This window comes from Thermobia domestica, chromosome 7, assembly GCF_964235325.1.
Source record: "Thermobia domestica chromosome 7, izTheDome1.hap1.1, whole genome shotgun sequence".
Lineage (NCBI taxonomy): Eukaryota > Metazoa > Arthropoda > Insecta > Zygentoma > Lepismatidae > Thermobia > Thermobia domestica.
Genome location: NC_137460.1, coordinates 20,707,315 through 20,732,286, shown reverse-complemented (window position 1 = coordinate 20,732,286; position 24,972 = coordinate 20,707,315). Strand labels below are relative to the sequence as shown.

The 24,972-nt window shown below is 37.2% G+C and overlaps 1 protein-coding gene across 1 annotated transcript in view; it reads right to left on the bottom strand.

The window, feature by feature from the left end:
• LOC145689883 (GTPase-activating Rap/Ran-GAP domain-like protein 3) overlaps positions 1–24,972 on the bottom strand; it is a 641,847-nt gene that overhangs the window by 55,447 nt on the left and 561,428 nt on the right. The window contains exon 13 of the mRNA XM_081764181.1: positions 12,408–12,523. Within this exon, the coding sequence (XP_081620307.1) occupies positions 12,408–12,523 (116 nt within the window). The remainder of the gene's footprint in view (positions 1–12,407; positions 12,524–24,972) is intronic.

Sequence of the window (24,972 nt, the reverse complement as noted above, 5' to 3'; positions counted from 1 at the left end):
TGCGTACGGCAGGTGAACTTCTTGATATCCCCATCTGGTATTTCACCTCGTTGAACGAAAGAGTTGATGTTGTCGTTTGAAACTTTTCGATGAAGAGGTGGAAAAGAATACTTGGCTTCACTCCATTCAATTATGTCAATGTAATCTGAGGCTTCAAAATTCACAGTTGGAGTATAAAAGGTTCTGATGCTTTTTCCTTTCGAATCAGACTGCCTGGCTTTCAACACTCTTCTAAGCCCTAGTTCTCTAATATGCTTCCTCTCATCAAAAATCATGGCTATTAAAAGATTTTCGGGTGGGTAAAGAACGAGTTCCTTTCAATGACGGGGGAAACAACTTGCTTCAAATTGTGAGGCAAGTATCGAGATGTTTCAATTGTTCTATATATATATGAATAGGTCCACTTATGAAGGTATTGCTGTTTTTAATTTCAAACCACACTGGCATCTAAGATTTCAAAATGAATGTCACTATAGTTTTTAACTCACTTGAAGGATTTGCTTCACTTATGTATAGTCTGAGAACTCTATTTGCACAAGTGAGCCATCTGGAATGTGAAAGTGGTCCAGGATCAGGAATTGATAAATCACTTGGACATATGCCACTTTTGACCGCCTGACATATATCTAAAAGATATCTCTGGTCTTTACTCAAAGAATTTCTGTCAACTTCTGGAATTACACAATCTATTGATTGAAAAATCTATCGCAAGCAGTTTCTCACACCCGCTAAGATTATTTCCAATTGGTCCAGAAAATGTTGTGGGGCCCTGTTCCTCTATCCAAATGTTGAAAAAGATGACGGAAAGGTAATTCATTGAAATCAAGTAGGCAAAGAGGTCATTGCAGAGGTCGCCCAACATGGGTCTCAAGATGACGAATAACACCATTTTTCCAGCCAGTATTTGTATTAGTACCATCACAACCGATGATATCCAAGTCTTCCACTGAAATTCCTTGTTCATTAAGGCAAGATACAATGTCTTTAGCAGATCCAGAGCTCGACGACACATGGCCAATGTATGCAGAACTAGGTTCTTTGATGAGCGAGTAATGGTAATCCTTAATAGTACGACGAAATTGTTTGGATTCAATCTTATCTATAACCAAGGTGTCATCCTTTCTTCCATCAAAATAAAGACCACGCAGTTTATCTAAATCATTTTCACTGTTGTTTTGCAAGTCACTTCTGATTTTGATCCTATCCCTTCTAATTTTACACCTTCAATAACCATAGACGTATCTGCTTTGGTTATTATACCAAAGTCTTCTAGCATACTAGGTGCTATAGCAGAACTTGCACGGTCACTGACTCAATATCGATCGTAGGTTAATGCTGTAGCTCCTTGTGTAATTCTCATCTGCCATGGAGATGGAGATTCCTTTTTCTTAGAGTCATTTGGTTTGTATTCAGGTTCAATTTCAGAACACACTTCGGCTGAACAACTTGGCTCTTCCACAAGTAAACAATCAGGGTTATCTCTATTTAAAGTATAGCTTCTTCTTTCAAGTCTACGTTTTAACTTTGATGTCTCCTTCCAATCCAAAGCACTAATTTTTCCTAACCCATGCTCCCTCTGAAGATATAAGAATTTTCGCTCAATGACAGGAATCTTGTTAGGTTTCTCACACGTGCGCGAACGGAAGATAGTCCCTAAAAACATATAACATGTGTTTTTCTTATTAAATATTACTAGTTGTAACGTTTTATCACTATAGCATTAAAAATACGAGAGTATTTTGTTTTCATAAAAAGTACGAAAACATTAAATTTTTCGTGCTTTTTAAAATTTTTCAGACGCTTTGCGCGATCGGAAGATATTAACCGATTTCGACACTTTCTTTTTTATTTTTCAAGTCATCACTAACCACAACTTTTCCGCGGTATAGCAACTCGGAAACTAAAAGAAAGTTTTTTTCGATCCACCCTAATCTAGATGTCGTACTGTAGGAAAACCGCCTTCTATATAAACTACTTAAAGTTTACATAAGATATCACCAGGGGTTACTCTGTAATGTTGTCACAAAGTCACATAACTCTTCAATTATTAGGAAAAAATAATAATAAAATATTAATTATGGATATTTTTTCCTGTGTAGGAATGAGGAACAGTCTAAAAAATTTTAGTTATTTAATATGGAGACTGCAACCCTGATTGATGTCCATGACAGATTTTGCAACATAGCGTAAGTCACGATGCTTAATGTTACACCCTGTTTACGAATTCGAGCTTAGTTCTTTCTCGCGTTAGTCTTCCTCAGAGAATAGCCCTTTAAACACCTGCCTTTACGTACAAGGTAATCTCATCCTTAAAGTGACCAAAAGAAAGCTTTTTACCTACCCCTTTCGCCCGGTGGGCGAGAAAAGAGAGGTTGGGCGAAGGGTGGAGGTCTTCAATTTTGTTCTGGTTTTGAGCGCTGCACACAACGAAGGTGGGTATAGGAAAAAAAGACCTGTTAGTCATGGTAGAAAGAATGACTCATATCATTTCAAAGGCGACATAGCTCTGGAGTAGGTTTTCGACGAAGGATTATGTTTTTTCTTCTACGACGCTCATATATAAATTATTATGAAAAAAAACTTTGGAGAAAAAAAAATTATTCTAACATGTTTGGATAAAATATTGTGGCAACAATTTTTAAATCACACTGTTGGTTCGCCTTGACCAGAAAAATAATATAGTATTATATATATATAATTTCATCATTGTTAGATTTGATAAATGTCATAGGTGAATATGAAACGTATTTAGGTTTAAAACAGTAATTTCATTTCTTTGAGCTTATTATTTAATCCTCTCTGCACAAATACCTAATTGAAAAGTCGATATGCTATTCCCATAACGCAAATTGAAACATGTACTGTGTACAGGCAGTAATTACAGTAAAAACGTTATAATTTTGTTAGTATATATATATATATCAGTGAAGTTTTTCATTTAAGAAAAAATTAGTATTCTAATGTAAAAAGTAATTTATATTTCCCCACGTCCTTAATTGGCATAATCTAGTTCGATTTAGAGAATATTTATTAAACTCAGATTTAATTTCTAATAATTAAAAAAAAAAGACTTTAAAATACATTTTCTATAAGTTTTATTTAGGTATGGAAACTGATATTTCGGATATCTCGTAATTGAAATATCTTCATAACTGAACAGGCAGGAAATTTCCGGTAGTCATTGGTGACCATTTATTTATGTATATATTTATTTATAAACATGATCCCAGATACAGCTGAACGACAGTTTACACTGGGATATATAACAAATCTAAGAGATGAAACATAATACAATAATAATTTAGATTGGCAACAGGCATTTTAGTGCATAATAATTATCAATATTTAAAATGGCGGCCAAAGTCTCTGATCTGGCTACTTGATTCACGTACCTGAAATTTCGTTCTGTGAACTGATTCATGGTGCTAGGCAGTAGCATATACTGGTTTGACGGCAGGGGCGGATCCAGGGGGCGATCGGGTCGATCGCTCCCCAGAAGAGAAAACTTTCTTATTTTATATATAAAAATAAAACCTCCCAGAGTTTGGAGCTCTTAAAAGTTGCTCTAAGTAGCAGTGTTAGAACCCATCGCCCCCCAGAAGTTCGTCCTGGATCCGAACCTGTTTGACGGCTTGGTCAGGAAGACGACACTCGCTTTATCATCAGTAGCTGGTACCGCAAAAACATGTCTGATTCTCATCCCAGAATTATACGAGGGTGAGTCAATAAGAAACTGCAATACTTTTCTATTTCTTTTCAGGTTGACTACGACATTGTATGTTCACCAGATGCTAGGTGTCACCTTTGCCTGTGGTAGATTGCAGCATTACCACATCAGCCTGCTTTGCACTTTTCCGAAGTAAAGATGGCCGGACCACACTCTATGTGCACCAAATAAGAACAGCGCTCTGTCATTTGTTTTTTGTGGTCTCAAGTTGTACCCGGAGCGGAAATTCATAGAAGAGTTTCAGCATATTACGCGGACAATGTGTTGTCACAGCAAAGTGTTTACAAGTGAATTGTACAGTTCAAAAGTGCTCAGGTCAAATTAGCGTGAAGGATGAGGAAAGAGAAGGACGTCCAGTTACAGCAACAACTGATGATATTGAATGAGCCTGTGCCTTGATTCTGAATGACTGTTGATGAAGTGACAATCCATATGGACATTAGTTACGGTTTTGCATGCGACATCGTGAATAACAGCCTCAACTTTCAAATAGTCTGTGCGAGATTGGTTCCGTAAAGAAAGGCAATGAAGAGCACAAGCGAAACCCTATGAGAATCTGTCAGCACCTACCGTACCGTTAAGCTAATGAAGATGAAGTGTTTCTCAGGCAAATAATCACTGGAGATGAAACGTGGATTCATCACTTTGAATCAGAGAGCAAACGTCAGAGAATGGAATCTCCCGTCAAGAAGAAATTAAACAGTCAACGTTCTGCAGAAAAAGTGATGCTCACAGTGTTTTGGGATTCACAAGGGCCAATACTGGAACAGCACTTGGAAAGGGGTCAACATTAAACAGTAAAAGTTACAGTAACATGCTGGTAAGCAAGCTGAAGGCTATAATTCGTAATAAACGTAGAGATCGATTGTCGGAAAGCGTTATTTTGTTGCATGACAATGCGCGTCCACATACCGCCCCCACCACCCCTCACACTCTTCAGATACTGCGTTTCGAGGTGTTGGAGTATCCTGCATACAGTCCCGATCTCGTCCCGTCGGATTATCATCTGTTTGTTTCACTTAAAGATGCTCTCAGAGCCCGTTGATTCAGTTCCGATGAACAGGTGAAGGAAGCGGTGCGTTTGCAGCTTACAGCGCAATCAATTTTTTTTGTTTGCAGAGGATATTGGAAAGCTTGAAAGGGTGACTATGTTGAAAAACGATATGAATAAAAACATTGTATTCTTGTGGTAATAAATAATAAAACTTAATTGGACATACTTATTGACTTATCCTCGTGTTAAGTTAGCATTACTACACTACTCTATACTGAATTGTAAGTAAGTATACTATACTTACATTCTCAGACTTCACCGAAATACCACTCAAATTAAACTAACTTAATTAGAGCGTTTCTTTAAGACATAGCACTTAATGGCAGAAAGGTGGAACAAACTCACTTGCTCATGGCCGACTGGTGTTTCATACATATTATTACTTCACTTGTTTTCTGTACAACTTCGATAATTTTTACCACTGGCATGGAAACGCCCGGTTCATTAGTGCCACCCATGTTTATAGTCGTTAATAATAATAATAATAATAATAATAATAATAATAATAATAATAATAATAATAATAATAATAATAATAATAATTATTATTATTATTATTATTATTATTATTATTATTACTTCTTTTCGTCTATTTTATATTTGTTCTCTTAATGCTTGAAGCTCTATTATGTCTGCTGATGCCTCGGTAAGCATCAATGATTTCAAGGAATGGTCTAGGATGGCGGAATTGCCCCCCGGAGGCATATACTCTATCGTGCTCGATGTGGTTCCCCAATATTCTCGCAGTACTACTTTTCAGCCCCAATGTATTGAATTCGGTTTTTAGGGTTCATATGAAAGTGAACTCTTAATACGGAGTTACAACAATTCTCGGTGTCAGAGATATTATAAGCTCGAACGAAACTACACACAGCTCGGACCAAGTGAACTTTGTGGTGGCGGCTTCGGTGACTCAGTGGTCAGCTCGCTACGATCCTTCATACCACGAGGACGTGCTTTGTCTCTGGTGCGGTTTTTGTGGTGTGAGTATTTGAACTACGCAGTACTGGTTATTGTTTTACTATTAGTGCCTTTAATTATCTGTGTATATATATAGATGAACAGAAATGATATATAGATTTGTTTCTGTGTTGGTGCTGCATATACTGCATTGATATCAGTATGTCCCAGAACATTCGTACGAATACCGTGAAATTCGAATTCGATAAGAGTACAAGATCCAGGTGGCCATTAGCACTTGAGATACATAAATGGCTAAGTGAGAACTTTGCACCCTTATTAGCTGAGGCAACAACCATACAACTGCATTATGGGGAATACTGTATATATGTGAAAATAGGTGATGAGGATAAGTTTAATGTATTTATGTCGAATAACCCAGAAACAGTGAATTTCCGCCACAGTGATGGACTGATAAGTGAAGTACGAATTACACACGCAGTCTCTGTTTTGACTAGCGTACGAGTTTTGGATTTGCCTATGGAATTGTCGGATGAGGTGGTAGTGAATGTATTAAATGAATATGGAACTGTACATAACGTTACTTATGAAAAATGGCGTGCATGTCTCCCATACCCTATTTATAATGGAGTGCGAATTATTTCCATGTTACTGAAAAAAGAACATTCCATCCAAAGTGTTTTTCGACAACCAGAAAGCCACGATGATATACCAGGAGCAACAAACAACGTGTTGGATATGTGCCTCCCGCGCACACGTCCAGTCATTTTGCCTAAAGAAGATAAATGTAAGACAGCCCGCATCGCAACATGCTGAGGAACTCCGGATGACAGAAATATTTAAAGGAACACTTCCATCTACAAGGGGATATGCAAATGTGCAAGTTGCTGAGACTCTACCGCCCACGAGAACCCCGCCAAATTAACTGCCTAGATGTGATAATAGTGTGCCTCCTCTTAATGATGATGTAGCATTTCCGGCTTTATTCAAGCTTGTTGATGCATCTCATTCGCCTCTAGCATCTGCAGTGATAGCAAGTGAAGTGACGCCTTCTGCCATCTCTGGGCCTACTCAAGAACTACCTTCGCCAGTGAGCGCTTCTGAAACAAGTGAAATATGTGAGTCGTCTTCCCAGCAAGTAAACAAAGTGAATAGTAAAACCCACGAACAGCAATTAAGTGCCACGCATACATTGGATGAGGAAGCTGAATCCCTGCCTTTAGGTAAGAAACGAAAGCCGAATCTTGCTGATTCCCCACATTCGAGTGATATGTGTGAAACTGTAACCGAAACTTTCAGTTACGATTTAGATATTTCCTCCATAACACCTAATGACCAAGTAGAAACAGTATCATCAGTGGAAACAGTAGAAAACCATGCCAATCAGTTGCCTGTTGAATTTACTTACTCGCCAAAATAGTCCGGGTCGAGAGTCAGCTCCATTGCATCACTCTAAGTATCGTGCATCGATATGTAGATTGGCCTTGTACTTTCTTTCTCTCAGAGATTTGTTTGCCTTTATTCTTTTTTCTGCAGTAGCAGTATTGTTATTTCCAACAATAATATGCCTCTACCTAATGGGCGCTCATTTTGTACACTCAATTTAAATGCTATATCTAACTTATCTAATCAGTGCTTACTGCAACAATTTGTAGCACAAATTGATGCCGATTTTCTTGTTTCAAGAAGTGGCATTCTCTCATTTTCCTTTCTACCGGCATATAATACTATTATTAATCAAGGTGAACACCAACGTGGAACTGCTATTTTGTACAAGGAAGGTATACAAGTGGACGATATAACCTGTTTGCCTTCCGGTAGGAAAATTCGTTGCCTCTCCGACGGGTTCACGATTATTAACATTTATTCACCATCTGGGACGCAAAACCGCTTACGCAGGGAACAATTTTATAATGAAGACATAGTGCCGTTGTTACCAGCATTATCGGACAAACTTGTCATGGCAGGAGACTGGGATGCGGTGGAATCACCATTGGACACGTCAGGACAATATACAGGGTGTTTCAAAACAATACCGACAACGTTAGGGTGGTGATTCCTGACACTAAGATAAGATGAAAAGTATAGACCAACCTGGGTGCACAAATGCTTCCTTTCTGAGTTAAGGCTGCCGAAAACATGAAAAAAAGAACTTTAAAGTCCATAGTTCCAAAACTATGGAACCTACCGTAGTCGGGTCAAGACTTCACTTAGGAACCAGTGTGAGTGCTATCCAAAAATACATGTTTCAGAACCCTAAGGTACTCACGCAACAATTTTTATAAAGGCAGTTCGGCCACGGGCATATAATTTGAAGCACTCACAACTACCCCTATAAAAATTGTTGCGAAAGTAAGGCAGGATTCTGAAACATGGATATTTGGACAGGACACAAACTAGTTCCTAAATAAAGTGTTTACTCGACCACGACAGATTCCATATTTTTGGAGCAAGGACCTTTAAAATTCATTTTTTCATGTTTTCGGCAGCCTATAACTTCAAAAAGAAGCATTTGTGCACCCAGGTTGGTCTATACTTTTTGTCTTATTTTGATGTCAGGAATCACCTCTCAAACGTTGTCGATGTTGTTTTGAAACACCCTGTATACCATGTAAGGCTATGCAAACTCTTCTCACAGCTTCACCTACGCAAATGTTTGGTTATTATGTCATGCAGAACGCCAAATGATGTACCGCATCTCCCGAGTACAATCTCGTTTAGATAGGATCTATATATCAGAAGTATCCCGGCAAAATATTACAGAAGCGGCCTTGCGCATCCCCTCTTTTTCTAATCATGTGTCCGTCTACATTACCTGCAAGTTCCCACAAGCTGTGAGTCGATCTGTTGGTCGCTCATATTGGAAATTGCCACCTCGACTTTTAAACCGCCTTGATATTAAAAACTTGTTCCTTCACAAGTGACAATATCGGTGTAAACAACAGCGCTATTACCACAGCCTTAATCAGTGGTGGGTAGCTTATGCTAAACATGAAATTTGTTCACTTTTTGACACCGATCTTCTCCATACCCAGGAACACTATTACAAAATTCTGCATGACATATGGTCACAACCGAACACACCGGAAAATTTTACTCTCATGAACCACATTAAAGCAAAATTACTTCAAGTGGAATATCAACTTTTTCCTAAATTGTACAGTCGAGCACATCTTGGTGAACAACTGGAAAACGAAAAGACCACCTTCTATCATTATGTGCGTAATATGTACCGCAATACCTCCAAATACATAGATTGTCTTGATGTCTGTGGGGAACAAACCCTCTACAATTTTGATGATATTCAAAATGAATTCGTTATTATCAGCAAATGTATGACAGACCTCAGGATACGTTGATCGACATACAAGACTTTATAGATTTTCCTTTACCGCATGCCGCTACCGACGCTTTGGATTCCCTCATGCACACCTTTTCGATTGAGAAATTGACGAGTGTTTTGAAGAAATCACATAATATCTCCAACCCTGTGCCTGATGGACTACCGTACCTATTCTATAAGCAATATTGGGATATTGTGAATCAGACAGTACTTGAAATAATGAATGAATTATTAAACCCTCTAGTATTCCACAGAATGATGGGATCTTTATCCTCCTTCCTAAAAAATCCGGACGATTTTCTCTTGAGGACTTTCGTCCTATTACGCTTCTGAATACCGATCTTAAGATTTTACCAAAATGATTGCTAGCCGCTTAAAACCCATATGTAGTCAGCTCATCAGCCCCTATCAAGCTGCATTCAATCCTACGTATAATATGCAAGCAGCACTATCCAAACTGCGGGATATTATTTCATATTACTAGTTTAAACGTCTCCCAGCATGTGTAATAACACTTGATTTTAGGAAAGCATTTGACAGCAGGGGCGGATCTAGGGGACGATCGGGGCGATCGCCCCCAGAAGAGCAAACTTTCTTATAAATATAAATAAAATCCATCCCAAAGTTTGGAGCCCTTAAAAGTAGCAGTATGACAACCCACCGAAGTCGGTTCTGGATCCGCCCCTGTTTGACGGTATGACCCATATGTACTTAAGGCATATGTGTTTCCTCCATCCTTTATCAGCCTTATTACAACGTTATACAAAAATGCATTCTCCAAAATTAATTTAAATGGTCATTTGTTACATACTATACACCTTAAACGTGGTATCCGACAAGGTTGCGCATTTTCAATGTATTTGTTCAGCCTCGGACTTGACCCCCTACTACAAAAAATTGCGAGGGATCAAGATCCACTATTACAGATGATTTTACACTACTTCGTACTGAATTTTCTCATCTTCAGAAAGCAATGAAACACGTTGAGCGGTATTCCTTGCTCAGTGGACAAATGCTCAATACACATAAATCTAAGCAATTATTGTTTCATAACTAGCAATGTCCAGATTCCCCGCTGAACCCTTGGAACGTGCAGTCGGCCTTCGTTCTTAAAATTCTTGGTATTACTTGGTATTCCAAAAAAAAAAAAAAAAAATGATGCCAAGAATCAACAGCAGCATATATGGAACCCGATCATAACCACAAATGCGTATACAAAGTCAAGCAGATAAACCACGTGCACTTCCCTTGTATCAACGGATAAGGTGTGCTAACGCTTACACTTGCTCCAAATTTGGTATGTGGCACAAATTTTTCCTTTAACAGAAATGTATGCTAAGAAAATAGACTCCCTAATTCAGTGGTTTCTATGGAAGAGATGCCTTTTCGGAGTACGACGGCAGGTTCTGTGGGACGTAAATCTCAAAGATTTCATTTCATTTTAACACCGTGTGCGTGGATTTTCTCGGGATCCTCCCGTTTTCTCCCATATTATTCATTCCACCATTGCATTCATTTCTCATCATCACCGTCTATTTTAGCCTAGCCGGCATAGACATGGGACGTAAAACTGAAAGATTCCATAGGCTCATTCATGAAATAAGTTAAAAGTTCAACTAAATCTTAAGAAACAATCGATAGTGTGTGGGCTAGACTGTAATGAAACGAAGGGTGCAGCGCAACGCTGACGAGTGAGGCTAAGGTGTGTGACTAATCGGAGATACTACAGCGATTACAGGTGACAGAAGACGCGACATCTAACAGCATTACAAGGAATGCGGAGCGCCAAACTCAAATGCTACGCAGTCCCTTAGCATAGACATTAGAGGACATGTTTGTGTCCCCGATATTCGCACATGGTTTCCACGACGTTTTGAGGCGCATCCTCGTAAGCAACTTGATTCTGTTCAGCAGTGGAGATAATTTCAGCAGAAGGTAGAAAATCCATAATTTACATGTTATATTTTCGTTTTATGTCCCACAATTCTGTCCTTTACATTAAAAATATGAAATGAATTATAATAAATAATAAATTATCATAGATAAATTATAATACTCTATGCAATAAACGGGATTCGAACCTGTGAGAAACAGGTCTTGGCAATCAGTCTCAGTTTTTCTTCCACGCACACTTCTCGAAAGGTAGCCCCACCGAAATTATCCAATCGCCCCACGGAGCAAAGATAAATTGGGAATAGTGGAGTTACTCTTACACAGAACATACACTTTAACAAATATTATTCCAGTGCAGCATCTCACATTCTAATTTTATCCCCCTCCCCCCTGAACAAACTTTTGTGGAAGAAAGCCTGCCCACCTTTCATAACTTGTAGCTACACAATATGTTAAGAGGATTAAGTTTTAAGAAGTCAAGGATTATTTTTCAAACAACTACAAATCTCGTTTCGTTGGGAGTGTTTGAACTCAAGCAGTACAACAAAGCATGTAATAATAATAATAATAATAATAATAATAATAATAATAATAATAATAATAATAATAATAATAATAATAATAATAATAATATAATCGTACAGGTTTAATTTTGTCGCACCACTAGAAAGAATTGTTGAAAAATTATAATTCTTTCACTAATTTCCTTTATCGTCCCCTAAAAGTTTTCCACTGGGCGGCATGAAAATGTCTCAATTGGAATAGATAAAATTCAAGTGGGCTACCAGAAATAATTGTTAAAAATTACAATTCTTTTACGACTTGCGTATAAATAAGTCTTCTGGATGTGTAGCATAAAAACTACAGTGCGAAAAACAAGTCAACCTGTGCTACGTGGCTAATGAAAAGCACGAATATTATCTAAGCAAATCAGAGCAGAGAGAAGCTGGTGCGCCCGCGCGTCAGCGCGGGAGTGCGTCCTAAGGAAGCAGGAGCATCCACGATGGTAAATATGCTTGAAACGAGAGTAGTGGACAGATGTAGGTTTTGGCAGTGATAAGAGTTTCAATAGCACTTGTCATAGTTTCATACTAGTAACACTGCACTTGTAAACATAAAATACAGGTTTTGTACACTGTGCAGAAATATGCTGGCGGTGGAAAATAGCATCTAATAGAGCCATCTTTAATATGTATTCACTTATTTTATCCGTCGTAAAGCACTTGTAATGATTTTACAATAGTAACTCTACACTTGTAAACCTAAAATACAGCTGTATTACTTTGTATTTAATCCTGTCACCTGCTGAAATTTGTTCCTTATAAGCGTGTCTTTTCATGCAAAGTATTGGATTTTACCTGTAAATTTTCCAAAATGTGGTGCGACAAAATTACATCTGCACAATAATAATAATAATAATAATAATAATAATAATAATAATAATAATAATAAATGATTTGAGTACTTACCCCTCGGCCATCACTCATGTGTTCCCCATATAAATCCTTAATAAGCATATCCAGAGTTCTTTCCCGCTTCTGGGAAAAAATTGGCGTGTTAAATGCTGCTTTTTCTCCATTAATTACTATATTTAAAAAAGAGAAAAGAAAAAAGTATAATAGAACATGATTTATTAGCATATCCAGATAGGTGGAAATAGAATTCGTAATTTTAACTTCATTTTGTTGCTGGTGGTAGTGGTAGTGGGGTGAGAGGGATACAACCAATCACATTGTTGATAGACAAGTTTGAAACGTAACGGAAATTTAAAACCAGTAAACTAATTATTCCTGTATTTTCGCTTCTCTTTTTTTAAAAAAAATTAGATTTCCTCTTTTTTGTTTCTCGCACCGAACTTTCCTCCGCCCAGTGTAGATTCAAGATATAGAAATCTGCTAAAAATAGATATAAATTCATAGTATAGCCTGTGACTGATTGTCACTAATAAGTTGTCCAATGAGTGAATGAAACATTGGCAGAAGATGGCGTGATATCTAGATGCAATTAACACACACAGAACATACAAAATACAATTTCCTCGTTGCGTGAGTTGCAGTTGACTTGGCTTGATATTCCCCTGCAAACAATTTTATCCGATATTCTACATTCGTTGTTTCACTTCTGGGACAATATTAGCAAATTTTGTTACTTAACCGGAAGAACAGTAATTCGTTTATTCACTTCTTTTATTAATTAATTCTATGCCTTTTTTTCTGTTTAATAATTGTGAGGTGAAAATTGAACGGGAGCCTGTATTTAATCAACTTGGATTTTGGCAAAATGCAAGGAAATAAAGTTGAAAAATATATTGATTCCAATGTTGTTTAAAGTGTATGATTTTTACCCATAAATTTCCGATTTTTTATTCATCAGTTTTCTCACAATTTTACTTCTTTAGTAATAGTTTTGTTCCCAATTTAGTTTGTTGGCAGATGTTAGGCAAAGTGGTTAATTACAACTTAGGCCCAACATTGGCAGATGCTAGGCAAAATGGCTAATTACATCGCAGGTTCAACGTTGGCAGATGCTAGACAAAGCTGCTAATTACAATGTAGGGCCAACGTTGGTAGATGCTAGGCAAAGCGGTTAATTACAACATAGGGTCAACGTTGAGAGATGCTAGGCAAAGTGGCTAATTACAACGTAGGGTCAACGTTGGCAGATGCTACATAAAACGAATAATGATAACGTAGGGCCAACGTTGGCAGATGAGCTAGGCAAAGCGGCTAATTAAAACGTAGGTCAACGTTGGCTGATGTTAGGCAAAGCGGCTAATTAAATGTAGAGCCAACGTTGGCAGATGCTAGACAAAGCGGTGAATTACAACGTAGGTCAACGTTGGCAAATGTTAGGCAACGCGGCTAATCCCAACGTAGGGTCAACGTTGGGAGATGTTAGGCAACGCGGCTAATTCCAACGTACAGTCAACGTTGGGAGATGTTAGGCAAAGGGGCTAACTACAACGTAGGGTCAACGTTGGCAGATGCTACATAAAACGAATAATGATAACGTAGGGCCAACGTTGGCAGACGAGCTAGGCAAAGCGGCTAATTACAACGTAGGGCCAACGTTCGCAGATGCTAGGCAAAGCGGCTAATTAGAACGTAGGTCAACGTTGGCAAATGTTAGGCAACGCGGCTAATCCCAACGTAGAGTCAACGTTGGGAGATGTTAGGCAAAGCGGCTAATTACAACGTACGCTCAACCTTATCAGATGCTACACAAAACGACTAATTGCGACGTAGGACCAACATTGTCAGTTGGCTACCTCATAAGTGATGAGCCACTGCATATCGTTGGTAAAGCTGCACTCAAATTCGAATCGACGATATTAGTTAGTGTACTAGACAGTGAGTGCAATCTTCGACCCAACACAATGACATTTTTCGTAATAACTTAGACAAGGAAGAATCAGGGGCGTAAATAAGAGGCCCGCAGAACCCGCATTGCGGGAACATATGCCATCAGAGGGCCCCCAAATCGTGAAGCGGGACGTAGAGAAGAGGCCCCACTCCACGCTGTCTGCGGGAGAACCCCCCCAGGCCTTTAGTTACGCCACTGGGAAGAATGTAAAAATGTAGGAAGTGAGGCAGTTAAGATATCTGCAAAACTTATTACAGCAACTAATAATTGTTTTAAAGACTTGTTGTTAGTGTTGCCATGTTGAGGGATAAATCCCACGGCATAGAGATATTTCTTGTGGATAGGAAATGAAAGAATTATACAGCGAACCTTATCTCCAAAGACCGTTGACCTTTTCTTTACAAGCTCCTTTGAAATGCACTAGGATTTGCTACTCTCCATTATTTAGAAGGATTCAAAATGAGAAATCAACCAATCGGATGTATTGACGAAAATTTGATCAACTGAAAAATGGCCTTGGTTATCAGCAGGAGCAAGGAGGCATCGTAGACTAATGGTTAGAGAGTTGAGCTAATGTACGCGAGGTCTCGGGTTCAATTCCAGGCCGGTGTTGTGAGGCAAACTGGGAGTCACCTGAATAAAAGACGTGACGACTACTAGGTCTAGGAAGCTCCTGATACGCCTGTTAGAGAAAGAGCGACGCAGCTCTGTCTAGACTAGACAGCTAGACTAAATATAGTTCAGCCGGTTGCTAACAGATGGTGTTGTAGCGGCTCAGGACCACAAAAAGCTATTTGCCAAGTTGTTTTGTTTATCAGCAAGAGCATTAAAGGATAAAGACTAAAAAGTAATCATTGTACTTGTAAATTTATAATCTTAGTGATGTGTCAAGACATTTGGCGTTCTATAAATTCTTTCTCAGAGCATTTTTCAAAATTGAAATATTTGAAATAATAAAGTATCTTCTTTTAAGGTGTGTGAAATTTTTTAATCATGTGTATATTGTAAGAATCCCACCTTTCAGTATGTATTACTTCTTCAAGCATACGTTATAACTGTAAACACGTGATATTGTTTATAATTACGATTACAGGCAGACGATACAAGAATCAGGAACACACGAAGCAGGCCGGAAGGAAACCGAAGACGGACGAACCGCCCAGAATCACCAATAAAAGAGGACAGGATAGGACCTAACTATCAGTTTACGACTGATCAACTGACCTACAGCACCTGCTCCTGAGGTCACATTGGACAAGGGCGTTCCTACCAAGGGCGCCGATTTCTCTGTAACTTTGGGGGGGAAGCATATGAGGATTTTAAGACAAATTGAATTCAAATTATGCCAAATATTGTATATTCATAAATACAATGCGGGGGCCTACATGAGTTTTCGGGAGGGGATGTTTCCTAGGATCGGCGCCCTTAGTTCCTACCTTGCCTAAGGTCTGGAGGCTGTCCTGGGCTGAGATTCCTAATAACAACCATACTCCTGGAGGCTGCTATGAGCTAAAGGGGGGTCCTTATAAACCATCTCCTAAAGTCAAAAAGAGATTCCTTAACTAACATCCTGGAGGCTGCTATAAGGAAAGGGGTTCCCATACAAATCCAAATTAAATCTTTATCACCCGAAGCCACTTTATGTGTGTTAAGAACTCACTTGAAAACATTCATATATCGTATTTACAAGAAACTTTTGTAAATTGTTTTATAAATGATTATTTTTATAATAAAATTAGTGAAGGGCTAACCCCGGACTATCATTGACTCTACCAAAAAGAACATTTCAATATAAATTTCATTTAGTAGAAATTTGTTGTATATAATCCTTGTTTTACTTACAACAATCTAGCCAAAATTGTGTGTGCGACCATTTGTATGTTTAGTGTTAACACAGAAAAACAGCTAATAATAGACTAGACGAGGAAACGTAAACTTTTTCTTTTACAAAAAGGTAACGTTCCTCTAATTTTGCACTGGTGATGTTAGCTTAACATTGCTTTATTTTCTCTCCACTTGTGTCTGAAATGACAAGAGCAGACGTTTTGTGATGAATAGAGCCGAACCAATGACGAATGATAGAGAACTAACAACAGAGCAATTCTGCTGATTCACCAAACATCTCTTTCAATTGTGCTGAGACAGTTTTTCTTCTGTCTCTGTTCAGCTTTCTTCTCTCCGCTCCCTTTTCTCCAGTTCAAGAGAAAATAGCCACTTCTTTAGAAAAGGTCACAGGTTATAAACAGGACTATTTTTGTTCCCCATTGAAATAGAAGTCGAAGCAAATATGAAGGGAAAGAGAAAAAGAGAAAGAAAGAAACAAGCAAACAAACAAAACTAATTTTACTAGTAGTGAGATAGGAAAGGTTAAGTAGCTCAGCATCACAGCTAGTACCGAAAGTGTTAAGAAGAGTAATAAAGAAATGAACAACTTCAGATGTAATGAAAAAAGACGTCGAGAATCTAGAAGACATCAGCTGAGAAAGAATTGTATCATGAGAAGCGAAATAAAATGTATGGTGGAAGGAAAAAGAGAGTGTGGAAGAAAGAAGCAACAACTGACGTCGATTTCAAAACAAAAAATGGTACTACGTCAGAACGAACGACTTGGGCACATCGAAGCTTCTCAACTTGTGACAACTAGCCTATCAGTGATTGCATAATTCCTATATCAGTTCTCAGATACGATTTAGTTTTACGGCAACTGATTTGCCACTAATGGCATAATTTCTATCTCAGTTCTTAGGGTACGATATAGTTTTGAGGCAACTGACTTGCCAGAAATGGCATAATTTTTTTCTCAGTCCTCAGGATACGATTTAGTTTGTGACAACTGATCTGCCAGTAATGGCATAGTTTCTATCTCACTTCTCATTGTACGATTTAATTTTGGGGCAACTACCTACCACTAATGGCATAATTTCTATCTCAATGATTAGGGTACGATTTAGTTTGTGACAACTGATCTGCCATTAATGACATAATTTCTATCTCAGTTCTCAGGGTACGATTTAGTTTTGTGGCACCTGACATACCCGAAATGGCATAAATTTCTCAGTTCTCAGAGTACGATTTAGTTTGTGATATTTGACCTGCCACTAATGGTATGATTTTCAACTCAGTTCTCAGGGTAGGATTTCTTTTGTGGCAACTGATCTACCAGTAAAGACAGAAGTTAATATCTCAGGTTGCAATCTAGTTTGTTTTAATCAAGTAACTCTAGCTATCCCCTTTATTTGAGACAAAATAAGCTCATGGATAATCTCTGGACGTCCTTCGTGATATCAAGCACGATTGAAGGCACAATATCCTCGAGATAAATCGACCTGAAGGTAAGGTTCTGCTACAACAACTGGGAAAACTACAATTGGTGAGCTCAGGACTTATGTATGTATAGGGGGTGAGAAAAGCTTATGGCAATAAGAAATGTTCTAAGTTCACAGGCTAATACGAACTGATCTGAGATATTGCCACAAAGAACTGCCCTTAACCTGATAACGGAACGTAAACCCACTTTTTGAACGAAATAGTCTAGAATCCATGGATACTAGGAACTGAGCTTAGTTCGTACGTATGGACCGGTTCGAAAATGACTAACATGAATTGACTAGTACACATTGAGTATCAGACGAAAGAGAATTGAGCTAAGTATTAGGCCTGTGGATTAGAGAGTGACATAAATCTAGAGCTTATAGGAATTGAGCTATCCCTGCGGACAGTGAGAGATCAGCTGGATTCATAGGAATTCGAATTGAGCTTTGTGTGTGCTTACCAGAAATTAAACTGAGTCTATAGCTCATAGGAATTCCATTTTGTTTGTGACTAGTAAGGAGCGAGATAGGTCTATAATTTAAAAAAATGCGAGCTCTGCCAAAACGATTTGAGGAGATCCATAGGTAATATGAATTGATCTTTGACTGTGGGAGAAAGTGAAGCAGTCTATAGTTCATAGTAATTCGGTTTTATTAGCTGGTAGGATACAGTAAGCTGGAATTATTGCTAATAAGATTTGAGCTTTACCTGTGGCTAAAAGAAATTGAGGTATATATGTGTATAGTTCATAGAAATTAAAGTTCGTTTTGACTAATAGAAAATAAGGAGGATCTATAATTAATAGAAATTGAACTTTGCTTATATAGCTAATAAGAAGTTCTAAAAAATCTATAATTAATATGAATTCCGCTTTGTCTCTGACTTATAAGAAGTGAAATGATTCTATAGCTAATCAAGTGGAGTGAATAGAAAGTAAAGTGGATCTATAGGTAGCAAATAGAAATTGAATTTTGCATGTTGTTAACAAAAATATCACACGCATCTTTGAGTAATAAGGATTGCGTTTTGCTTCTGATTATTACCCAAGTAACATTTTCGTTGCCAAACAGCGTGCCAACCGTTGTCTATTTGTAGGCATCGTTGGCAAAGCCACTATAAAAATGCCAACGGCAAATTCGACAATCCATCAACCATCGATGCCAACAAACGAAAACAAAACACTGGTTCAACATAGGTGCATCGTTGTTTCGGCAACGCATCGAAAGACGATGTTCTATTTTGTTGTCACAATGTTGGCGTTCCGTAGGATAACGATCGTTAGCCAACTGTTTTTTTCACGTTGGTGTTTTTTTGGCATTCCATTGGCCCAACCACACCATAATTGGTAGATTGTAGGATAACGATCGTTGGCCAACTGTGATTTTCTCGTTGGCATTTTGTTGGAATTTCGTTGGCCCAACTCCACCATGGTTGGCACACTGTCGTCCATTGGTTGGTTGGCCAACTGTATACAATCTTCTGTTGGCCCAACTGTGGCGATAAGCTCAAAATATGGTTATCTCTTGCCCTTAATTGGTTTGGATTTAAAAGAAAAGCTTGTATTTAAAAGAGACTTTTTAAAAATAATTTTGCACTGGACACATATATTTACATATACTCTCCAAATTTACATATATATATCTTTACATCCATGTTTATAAATAACCCTGGTTATTGCAACTTAATTTTAAATTTGTCAACATTCTCCCTAAAAAAAAAACAATTGTAAATGTAATTTTTTAAACAAAAAAAAAACATGTTTCAGTACATTATTAAGCCCTTTTAGTTATATTGTTTTAAAATTGTATATCTAAGTATATCTTGTCGTCCTTTACAACAGCATTCTAATTACTTCAGTTGAAATGGGTATCTTTCACTGTGTGTAATGTTCTTTCGTATTGAAATCCTATTTCGTCATCTTGATTTTATTAATTTATTTTTTTATAACATTGGAAATTTTACCCCTTTACCAGTAGTCAAAATTTGTATTTGTTGCTTGCCAATGGTTTGTTCTCGCCGATTTTCCTCTTTTTAATTAGTTAATCTAAATTTTGTTTTACACAACTCCATTAAAAATTCAACCCTCTTTATGTTAAAAAGTACATAATCATGACTAATACAACCTTGTCCTTCATTCACTATAATAATATAACCAAAATCATGTTCTATCTATAAATAAACTATATTAACCTTGCCATGAATAACGTAATTGTATTTAATGCTTAAAATTAAAAAAAACATTTTTTAAAATTCAGTAACATTATCGTAACATTAATGCTCTTAATTTCTTACTCTTAATTTCAATCATCTAAGTTCAAATTATACTTAAATAGCTAGTTTTATATCTGTTATCAAACAATTAGTTATTGTCTTAAAACCTAATTAGTTCACTATCATTTCTGCATGTAAGCCTAATATGTAACTATAGCAGTTGTTTATACAAGTACCTGTCAATATGTTAATTGTTAAAATTTTCATTATACTTTTCTATGTCAATCTCTTCACTAATAAAAACTGTTAACTAATAAAAATTAATAAGTCTGTTAATAATTATAATGGCTACCATTGCCATTATCTTAAATAAACTTATTGCATTATATAGCCTATTAAATAGCTATTATTTTATTTCCTTCTTGTTAATATAATAACTAACTAAATATGTATCTCTTATTTCTCCTTATAAACCTCCCATTCCATTTTTTATGTGTTCAGTTGTATCTCAATTGTGCTATGCTTTATAATTATACTTAATTCTTACAAAAATACCATCATTGTCTTCTTACATATGGTTTAAAATTAATCTACAAAAATCGTTACTTTTTATAGTAAACAATAATAAAATGCAACCATACAACTGCTCAATTTAGCTATTAAATCCTTTCCCCTTTACCATCTAATAATATTGCCTTGCCATCATATCTCCCCCTTTCCTTAATTCGTACTGTTCTTAATTCATAAAAAAAAAAAAAAAACTCTTCTACAAGGGTTATTCCAAAAATAAATTACCCATACTCTCTATCCATACTTCACTCACTTCTTGGTAATTTTCAAAGTCGAAAATTATAAAGCAGTAAAAATGTGGCGAAAAAAAGCTTGTATTTAAAAATAACTTGTTGCAAATAATTGTTGGTATAACGATTTGCTGTACCGCCAAAATCACCGTTGGCCAACCAACTATGGTTAGTTAGCCCAACCATTTGCCAACCCAAAATGCTACTTGGGTTTTGGGGATGAAATGGATTTATTAGCTAATAAAAATTAGGCCTATGCTTTGTCTGCGGTAGAAAGTGAAGTAGATATGTACGTAATAAGAATTGAGGTATGCCCAGGGATTTATTTGTAGCCAGGGAAGCCTGGGAATTTCCCCCCTTCTAAGCTTGACTTCCCTGTCTCTAGATTTAATTCAGTCTTCCCAGCCTGGGAAGATATTTTCCCCCTTTCTTAGGCTATACAATTTGTTTTAAAGTACAATAATTCATTTTTTCAGTATGCTTATTGTCGCGAGCTGTGTTGGTCTTGTTTATAGAATTGCTTCCCGAAGAAAAACTCTTTCAACTGGCATCACTACTTATCATTCTTAATCTGAGTAGCACAGTAATAAAAAAAACAACGTTTTCAGTAATCAGTGAGAAGTCATAGCAGTTGTGAATTGGTATCTTTTTCGTTGACAAGCACGTTAAAAAGAACGAAAGGAAATGGATATTAGACTATATTTTAACAAAAGAAAAGCTCCTGACGATGAGGCAAGTAATTCCAGCACACAAAGTAAGAGGCTTTGAAGATAGTGCAACGTCCGAAATCACATTAGAGATATCTCATCAGAAAAATGAAAATAATTCGGGACCTAGTGTTATTAATGGTAAGGTTATTTCTAGCCCAAGTGGTTTGTTCTCTTCAATATGTGATCAAAAACAATTTACAAGCTGGAAAATTAAACGACGTGGCTAGGTGTTAAACAAAATACTAATGACATTCGCGTTGTGTGTATTATATGTGCTTCCGTTCGTAAACTCGGTATTGATACAATGCGTGAGTTTTCTCGGGGTTCTTCTGTTTCCTTCCACTTTCTTCATTCCACCATTTCGTTCATTTTTCATCATCACCGTCTCCTTTAGCCGAACCGGCATAAACGTGGGACGTAAAACTTGAAGATTTAATTTTATTTCGGTATTCATACAGAAAGAAGAATAAATGCACAAAGTGTATGGTGCAACGATATTATTGCAAAAGCATCAAAGAAACGTTTTTATAAAATTTTTGACCACGAAAAGTATATTGCACACAAAAAATGTTCATATGTCAATATGTGAACAAAGGGATAGGGAAGAAATATAGGTTTCAATGGCAAATGCAGAAGACAGGTGGAAAATTGTGAATGAAATTCGTGTTAAAATCATAGCTACGATATTTAGGACTGCCTACGTTATTGTCCAAAATCGTCTATCGTTTACGATGCTCCCACATCTTATTAAATTACAAGAACTAAATTTAATGCACCTCGGACAAGTTCTTTACTGCTATGTTACATGTACAAATATTATTGACTTTTAGCTACAGAAATGAAGGCAAACTGGCCGAATACCTTGCGCGTTCCATTGAACCCTTCGAGCTAATCCTGGATGAATCCTCCACTGTGTCTCATAAACCAGTTATCATTGTGCATATCCGTACTGTAGTTAATCACGTATGTATCAATATAATTTTAGTATTATTTGAGTTACAGGCAATAACAGGCAGAGAAGTTTGTGATTCCGTGATTATGTGAACGAATGAATCTTTCCAAAATGATATTACGGGAAAGACTTATGGCAGTTTGTCTGAGAGCGCCAGTAACATGCAAGGCGGAATAAATGATGCTCTCTCTTTACTGCAGCAAGAATTAGACACCAATTTACTCGTGTTTTACTACATGAGTCAGAAGATGGAACTGGTTGTTCACAACGCTGTTAATACGGTTTCAGATATGGTTCATTTTCAAAACTTTGTAGAACGATTACACGGTGTTTAGTCAATATTCCCGTAGAACACAAAAAATCCAATTAATATCAGGAGAACTAAGTATTCGCTTCTATAATATTACTAAAGTTTTTGATGTACGGTCGTGAGGCTGTTCATATCGTTCAGTAGAAGCATTGTGGAAGTCCTACCCTGCGCTAGTGGAACACTTTCGAGAAGCTTCTACAAATTTGCAGAGAAGTTTTGAGCAGCGTGCAATATTTTTGGTCCTGCAAAATTTCACTAAGTGGAATTTTGTTTATGAAATGTCCATGATCCGAGATGTGCTGGAACCTCTAGATGTCCTTAGCCTGTTTCTACAAGAAAGGTCAGCATCCCTTGTACTGTACAGGCAATAAGCAAAATTGAAACAACTGTAGGTGTACTGGAAGCGTTGCAAGAAAAGGATGGCATGTTCATGGAAGAATTACAAAGTCAGTTGAAGAAACTGGTCAGTTTTGTGGAGTCCCACTTGCAAAACCCTTAGACAGTTCTCTTGAGAAGTACCAGCAAAACAGATTGCAATTCTGTCAGGGTCTGGCAGATAACATACGGTCTTGCTTTCCTAACGAAACGTTCGGTAGGGTCGAGGTTTTGCCACAATCCAAGTGGTCAGAAGAATTGTCTGCAAGAATGTTATACTGCGACAAAGAAGTAATGAAAATTAAAATAAAATAAAATTTTCTTCTGATAATATAGCCAAAATTCTGCAGCATTCCGAGAGAACTCCTAATATTCGACCAAATCTACAAAATCTTAACATGAAATCATTGTTCTTCTAGTTTCTTCTGCATGCTGTGGGAGAGGCTTTTCCAGCTTAAACTTATAGCACACTGACGCTAGAAACCTTTTATCTGTTAAAAAAAAAAAAAAAAAAAAAAAAAAACTCGAATCTACCAGACATTACGAGACTTCTTTCAATGTAGAAAAGTATGTCACCAGTTGGATAAAAAATGGACATCGTGCTGCTACCGACAAATCAACTGGGAAAAAGACGGTGTCCGATTTAAACCAATCTCCTATTGCATCACTATTCTAAAGTGAGGTACGGTGTAACTACTATTAATTCTACTGGTACTAAAACTTATTTATGGTATGAAGAATGACATTTAACACCGTCTTTCCCCTTCTATTTAATAAAATTAGATTCAAGTGTATGTGCACTTATCACTGTTATGAAAAAGTAAACTCTTAACTTTTGTAGTATTTATTGTTCGGGCAATGAATTTCGTCTTCAAATACCTAATAAGAATGGACTAATGAATTACTTGTCATAACAAAACAGTTTTACGTAGGAGTGTGACATTTGTTATGACAAGTTATGCAGGTTGCAATGTAAGTATAGGGCTTTTGCTGAATGCTGCACACTTGTCCTCAACACTAGCACGAAAAGTAGCAAGGCAAGTAACGAATGTGATCTGATCTACCTAACCAAATTTTATCTAACGTCCCCACCAATATTTACCATAAAATTGTTTTTTTAATGAAAAAATTATGAACTTGGAAACTGGCTATGAAACTAGTACCATAATTTCAAAGTATATAGGTTTAAAAATAACGTTGTCCCAACCTGACTTTATAGTTGTTCTGTTATACGGAACACAATCTTTCATAAATATTCCCCACTTCTACAAAATCCACAAATAAATCACTGGGTATGCCTATAGCTAGCAGGAAACTGGGCTTTGTGACTAATAGGAAATAAAATGGATCTATAATTAAAAATTGAGCTTTGCCTGTGACTAATATGAAAGACAGTAAAATAGATCTATAGATGATAAAAATTAAGGTTTGTAGCTAATAGATAGTGAAATTAGTCAGTGACTTTTATGAGTTAAACTTTTATATGTGATTAACAGAAAGTGGAATACGTAGATTTATAGGTCAGAGGCGTTTGTAACCAATAAGTCTTGAGCTTTTATAACCAATACGTATTGAGCATTTCCTGTGGCTAATAAACGCCTTGGCACACAGAATGCGGGATGGGATCACATTCTGCGAACTTTGTCCGCAGCGGACTGAACGCCAATCTGTATTGTTAATATTGCATCATTTTTGCCAAACACACTCGAGTCTGTGATAACGATCTCAAGCAGGACGCAGCGGTCAGCAGTCAGTTGAGTTTCGAGTCAGTGGCCCGCATATTGTGTAGCGTTCTCTGTTGAAATGGACATTGAAAGCCTCATAGAAGAGGTGAGAAACTGACCTATTTAACTATCCTCACGCCCTACCATGCCTTAATGTGTGTGACATTTCCAGATCGAAGCCCGTTTTTGAATTTCGCGACGTCGTGTCCGTGATCGCAGCCCGCATTCTGTGCCAAGCTCTTAAGAAGTTAAATGGATCTATGAGATGAGCTTTGCC